Below are 7,073 nucleotides of genomic sequence, written 5' to 3' on the forward strand. Positions count from 1 at the left end.
GGGGAGTTTTGGGGGATAAAGGATTTCTTGTGAGGGGGGAAGAGAGGATTGGTGTCTCAAGCATAGGGGCAAAGGAAGGTGGAGGTGTTTGTGTGGTAGGGGAAGAGGGGTGGAACGTTTGTTCTGTCTGTTACGGGTTGTGCGAGGAGGGAGAGGGGAAGGTGTTGGGGTTGTAGTGGTGATTGGAGTATCTGTAGTAGAGATTGGAGTGTCTGGGTTTAGGATGGCAAAAGAGTTTGACTGGGGAAGGTAGGAGGTAGAAGAGGGGGAGTTAGATGTAGAGGGGGTGGGTTTAGGAGAATTGGTAGAATGAGCAGTATTACTGGAGTAAGGAGTAAGAGAGAAACCACGTTGACGTGCTTCCTGTCTGGCTTCATATAGTGTGAGTCCAAGTTTCAATCTGAGAGTTGCTACCTCAGACTCAAACTTGTAGGTGGGACAGCCCCTATAAAATATATTATGGGGGCCGCCACAGTTGGCACATGTGCGTGAATGTGCAGAGTAGTTAGATCGGGTATGGCCAGGTTGGGCACATAGTGGGCATCTGGCTGCGGAACGGCAATGTTTGGCTGGATGTCCTAGACGCCAACAATTTTGGCACTGACGTGGAGGAGGTTGGTATGGAATAACAGGGAGGGATTCTCCTCCAATGTAGACGTTAAAGGGAAGGTCATGTCTACGGAAGGTAATTTTGGCTATGTTAGTGGGTTTCTTTCGATGACCTCTGGGGGGAATGGAGTAGCATTGTACTGATATTGCATATAGTTTGTGAGACAGGCAAGTAGGTCTTCTCCACAGTCTGACCAATCTTTGTCATAGACTGGGCAATTTGCTGGGGAGATTGAAACTGTTCCGGTGCAAGTATTGAGGGTTGGATGGGGTTCTGCAAGGATGGGGTTACCATATAGGTCAGCTTGTTTTGTTTATGCTATAGCTTGGTTTTCGGATGTTACTGTGACAAGACGGGAGCGGTCGGGTCGGCTACGGAAAGAGACTTTACCTACTTGTTTTTGGAGACATTGTTGGAAGAGAAGGGTGTTGTCAGAGTAGAGAGCTGTGGGAGGGATCACGAAAAATCGGTCCCATTTGGCTGCGCTAAAGAGAGTATTCAAGATTGTTGTAGAGATAGGGGTAGTAGAAGGGCGGGGGCGTGACGAAGATGGAGTAGTGTTGAGGGAGGTAGTGTTATGGAGAGGTGGGCAATAAGGCTGTAAGGTATTAATAAGGGAGGATGGGGTGGTTGATGTTGGAGGTTGTGGGGATAGAGGTGTTGAAGTTGAGCATGCTGGAAGAGTGGAAATGTTCCTTAAGGGTTGATTGTTGGCTACTGTACTAGTAGGCATTGATGAGGGGGTAGTTATTGCAGTATTCGGAGCCGTGGTCAAAGGAGAGCCTGGGGTCAGGAAATCGGGTGGGTTTACATCGTTGGGGCTATTTGATAAAGGGGCAAGCCTCATTGCCCCTAATAGTGGGGATATGTTTTCATTACTGGCCATGGTAAGCCTGGGTTATGTTGGGGATAAAAACAGTCCACCCCTCAGGGGTAAGGGCTAGATAACTAAATCAGGGGAATACCGTACCCATGGCTCCCTCAGGCCGTTCAGGACTGGCACAAAGTCAGCCTTTCATCCTTTCAGCACGGCTCTCACACCTTAGGAGGTGGATAGCAGAAGGGTTTGGTGAAGGGACAGAAACGAAAAGTGGGAAGAAAAAAAAAAGACCATGCAAAATTAGTTGAGTCGAGGGCTGAGTCCCAAGGTTGGGGAGTTCCTCATCATTGGGTCCCAGTCTCTGCCTCCTAAGCCCCCCCACGACAACAACGGTCAAGGGATTGGGGGGGGCATTTTAAGGAATGTGAATTCTCAGATTCTGGTTAACAAACCTCCCATTAGACAACACAACTATACAATGAAAAATGCTTCACATAGGTAATAAAATATTAGCAAGTCTTTCATTATTTATTCAGATATAATGGTCCTGCCCATATTACAGAAAAGTCATACACTGGTCCCTTGCTTGGATAATACTGGAAGCCGTGATGAAAGCCATAAAAGCATTTATTGAATGGGATTGTTCTCCAACATTTTCCACTTCTATCTATCGAGCATTGTGTTGCTCCCTTGCTCCCGCTATCAAGAAATTTGCAAGCTCATTCTCTAAGTTACTTATCCTGTATACCATACCAATAACTTGTACATTTCAGACTTTTCTAATCTACTGACCACAGCTCTTGCAGACCAGCGCTTTCACACTTCTTAAAAAAAGTCATAATCAGAAAATTAGTTTCAAGCAGCTATTTACTCAGCACTACCTATGCAAGTCCCAGTATCAAAAAGCTGAAACAGAAGCACCAACTTTTAAATTTGACTGCACTGCACTGTATGTATATTGGATGATGAAAGCACCGTAAAAATTCAAGTGTAAAATATTAATCTTTTGGACAAAATGATTTGCTCTTTTACAAAATTCCAGTTGTTTACCATAAAAATATCTTAAACGATACAAGACCATCATACTAATGAAAAATGATTGATGAATGGCATTTCAGTGGTAGATGAAAATGAAAGGTGAATGATATACATATTCATAAACCTGCTATATACATATGTACCTGGTTATAAAATAGGTCACAGCCAAGTGGCAAAAGTACAACCAGTAGTACACTCAATGTTGTAACAAATTTAGCTGCATACAACATTTATATCCACATTCCCACTATCTGAGGAACTGTTGGGAATAGTCCATATAATTTTCTAAATAAATATATATATTCATCTGTCAATATATAAATCTCTTTTCATATCTGGAACACCTTTGAGTCATCACTGTTAAAGACTGTAGTCCAGTTACTCGCATGCACAAAAAAGTTTTGCTTAAACTGGCGTTATACACTTTTCGAGTTTGATTTAACAAGTTCAAGCTTATCTGCATTTTTGCACTTTTGCTGTTTTTTCTGTATAAGTTCTTGTGGGTGTGGCATGATATACCGAAGCTTTTCCCAAAACTTTGCATCTCCCCACTTCACGTAAGTCTTCATAGAGATGTACAGCCGTAACTTCTCGTCCAGCTCACTCTCGGGAGGTACCTGTAAATTAGTTTATTTTTTATAGGAGTAATACGAGCAGCTACAGGTCTATCACCTGATGGTTGAATATCAAAATTTGGATTGTATCTGAAAATTAGTTAGTGCATACAAAATCATTATCCAGTCACAACTGAAACCTCGCTTTTCTCAAGAATACAGAGGTGAACTTTCAAACCGCTACTAATTAACGATACTTATGATAAAGATCTCATAATCAATTGTTCAAAAACTACTTGCATTCATGTCCCATATGTATCAGAAACAAAGAATACAATAAGCAAACCACTGCCCCCACTAACCTGGCCATACACAATGACTATAATCCTGTTAGTTCTGTCCTGCAGAGCCTGGGAGTGAGCTGCCTTGAACTCCAGCTGGCCCCACACACTCTCAATGAAATTCGATGAAAGCACCACAATAGTTCGACGGCTGTCCTCTACACTCTGCAAGATCTGGTTTTGGATATATTCTCCTGGGATCCAGTCGCGGTAGTGAAGGCAAATGCGGTACTTGGGGTCGCCCGACTCCAGTCCTGGCACCAAGACTGTGTTGACAAACTCTTCATCCTGGAAATAGGTGTAAACATTATTGTTGTGAACTATCTAAAATTCAAGATTAATTAGGCCTATTATAATTTCGTTCAGTCATTATACAATCTAAGTTGATATACAATCCAAGAAAACAATGACATATAACTGAAAGTATAAATTGGTAGTTTACAATGTGTAAACACATGCAACAGTCAGTGATGACCTGAAATATATGTACCTTGTGAGAATAGCTGATGAAGGCATCATATTTCTTGTCAGCATCTAATTCGTCCTCTGTTATGGCCCAAAGACACATACGATGTGTAAACAACCACACTTTGATGCCTTGCTTATATTTATAGAAGCTCATTGTACCTGTGACAAAAGGAGTATGCATAAGGTAAACAATGTCTACAGTAGCAAAGATTAGGTAATATTACATATATTAAATTATACAAATTAGTCATACTTCTAATCCAAATCTTCGTTCAGGAATTAAAAACTAAAATGCTTACCAAGAACAGCAAACAGGAGAAGGAAAACTGTGATGAGCACGATTGTCACAATAACCATGGGTTGTCTGAAGGATGGACAGATGGTATACTCATTGATGCTTAACAGCTCCTCACCATCACTGGCACACTTAATGTTGTTGGAGTCCAGTACCTAGAAAGACAGGGTACTTGTAAAATACAGAGAGATAGTCAAAATGTTTCTATTTCATTATATATTAGATATGAGTAGTCTCTGTGATTATGATGATTTGTTCTTTTTTGACTGTCACATCTTTCACTGTAGGAAGTCGAGAGGACTATTTGTACAGAAACAAAATAAGAGGCTGTACTTGAAATGAAAAAATCTTTTATTAAGCAAATAACACATTTGTGATAATTACCTTTCTCTCGGGGACTTGCAGAAAGGTGAAGAAGTCAATCATGTCGCAATTGCAAGTCCAGGGGTTGTCTCCAAGGCTAAGAGTCATGTCTGTGACATTGAGGTAGTCAAGAGTAGTGGCTGATAAGAAAGTCAGGTTGTTCCCTCGCACGTCCAGGACTTTTAAGTTGTCTGGAAGGTCTGACTCGTTGATGTGGGAGATTTTGTTGTAGGGAATGGTCAGGTTAGCTAATTTGGTGTAAAAGGGATGGTCGAGGCCATCAAAGTTTGCAATGCTGTTGTTCATCAGGTTTAGTGTTACGGAATAGTTTTTGAGGTTATATATGTCCTTGCTTGGCATGGGAATTTCCTTCATATCTTTAAAAGAACAGTCTACAATGAACATCTCATCATGTGGGCGCCATGAGCAAGTACAATTGTCCAAACATTGTTCCAGTTCGCATGTCAGCATTTTGAAATCGAGCGTCTTCACATGCATTTTCCTGTTTTCTAAGCTGATACATGTTACTTTATCAGCATCATCAATTAAGACCTGAAATGAGCTTTTACTAAGTAATTCTGACTTTTCCTGAACAATCTTTGCAAATATGTAAAGTAAACAGTTACAAACAAGTGGATTTCCCTCAAGTGACAATGTCACGTTCTTGATTTTTTCCTTAATCGGCCAAAACTTCAACTGACGTAGACTGATTGCCTTTATTAGGTTATTTTTCAAGTTCAGTTTGACACCATCTGAGATGAAGTGTATGGAGGGAAAATCCAAGTAACTGATCAAATTCCCGGAAAGGTCAATGGTTTTCAGATCAACAAACAAATTGTTAAATGAAGAGGGAATATGGTTGATCCTGTTGTTGTCTAGGAAAATGTGTTGCAGCTCCAACTGATTGGACAGAGGGAAGTCATAAGGGATAAACTGGGCCCCACTGTCACTTATATAGTCTTCAGATAATGATATATTGTTGCTTCCCAAATTGAGATATGTTAGAGAAGTTTTAGGAGTGGGAAGCTGTGATCTTTCAATGTACTGCAAATTATTGACGCTCAGATCAAGCATTTTTAAGGATTCGCATTTTTGGAATATTCTGTCTGGCAATTTACTCAAACTGTTGTTTCTCAGGATCAGTTTCTGCATCAGCCTCTGGTTATCAAAGATGCCTGTGGGTAAGTTTTCAAGCCAGTTCGAATGAAGCTCGAGTTCTTCCAAGCTCCTGAGATCCCCAAACGAATCCTTGTTTAAATTGCTGATTCTGTTTCCTCCAAGGTTGAGTCTTTTTAGTATTTTCATTCCTTGGAATTGCCTATTTGTGATGTCACTCAGGAAGTTGTCTCTCAGGTCTAGAAATCTGAGTCCTGTGATGTCTGAAAATAAGCTTCTTTGTATATCGGTCAACTGGTTGTTCCAGAGACTAACATTGAGCAGCTTTGTGAGGTTGGCGAAGAGGTCTTCAGGTACACTGGTGAGTCCGTTGTTCCCGAGCTCAGCCATGACGAGATTCGGTGTGCTTGCAAACATGGTGTGCGGGAGACTGCCCACCCGATTTCCTATAAATCTAAAGAACTCCAGTTTTGGGAGTATTCGTCAGCAGAGCAGGAGGGAAGGAAGTGAAGTTGTTGTCAACCAGCTGCAGCGTTTGCAGGTTTGTGAGGGAGTCCAAGTGCCATTCTTGCAGACCCGAGGAAGCATTCCAGGAGCCTGCCGTGAAGCTGAGGGACTTCACATCACCACTTGGCACTCCTATCCTCCGGAATACCTCGCCAAACGACACGTCGGGCAGTGGGCATCTCTCAAACTCAAACTGTCTGAATGTGGTGAAATTACAGTCCTTCAACAGCGAAAAGTCCCCCACATTGTTGCGACACTCCACGCGGAGAACCTGATCTGGCAGTGCCCTGAGCACATACGCCTGGGCACTATCTGAGCTGGGGCACGTGTACCCGTCAGGCCCTCCTTCACAACGCCCACAAGACAGAGAAAGTGTGACCCCGCCCGCCGCCCACCCCCATAGCAGGAAGGCGGGCAGGACCATCCATGGGCTCATCATAGGGACGCTTGCCGGGATCAGCTGGGTTCCGCTTCGGGCTTCACAGGACGCACCATCGCAGCTCCTTCACACACCCTGCGAAAGGAAATGGGCTTACATTACAGTGGATAAATGGACAAAAATGCGAGCACAAACAAATATGCACACATAAAGGGCGGGAAGGAGGGGAGGGTGAGAAAGGTAATAAGAAACCAACAGCAGTAGCAACAAGGAAGGATAAGCATAAAAGAAGTAGAAAACAAAGAGACTGGAGTACCAAAAGGTGTACCCACAATTTGCAAAAGATGAAATACCAAGTGCTTCATTCCAATCCCTCGACCGGCCCTACGGCAGCGCGCACCCCTTCGGAACATCGCGTTGCCTAAGTTACCTCGCGGACATCCGGCGTCGAGCGTCGGAAACACGTCAGGTGCTGCCGCCCAACGTCACAAATTACGAAATAGTCTCCGTGTTATTTCATTACCAATACCGCAAGGTTGCCATAAATACAGAATATCAGAAAAAAAATAGATTCTATATGAA

The 7,073-nt window shown here is 42.7% G+C and overlaps 1 protein-coding gene across 1 annotated transcript in view; it reads right to left on the reverse strand.

Annotated features, from left to right (window-relative positions):
- Positions 1-1,944: 1,944 nt before the first annotated feature.
- LOC119583062 overlaps positions 1,945-7,073 on the reverse strand; it is a 47,627-nt gene continuing 42,498 nt past the window's right edge. The window contains 6 exon segments of the mRNA XM_037931571.1: positions 1,945-3,085; positions 3,385-3,651; positions 3,854-3,990; positions 4,131-4,281; positions 4,511-6,079; positions 6,081-6,618. Of these exon segments, the coding sequence (XP_037787499.1) occupies positions 2,885-3,085; positions 3,385-3,651; positions 3,854-3,990; positions 4,131-4,281; positions 4,511-6,079; positions 6,081-6,618 (2,863 nt within the window). The 3' untranslated portion in view covers positions 1,945-2,884.

The sequence above is a fragment of the Penaeus monodon genome, chromosome 16 (assembly GCF_015228065.2).
Source record: "Penaeus monodon isolate SGIC_2016 chromosome 16, NSTDA_Pmon_1, whole genome shotgun sequence".
Lineage (NCBI taxonomy): Eukaryota > Metazoa > Arthropoda > Malacostraca > Decapoda > Penaeidae > Penaeus > Penaeus monodon.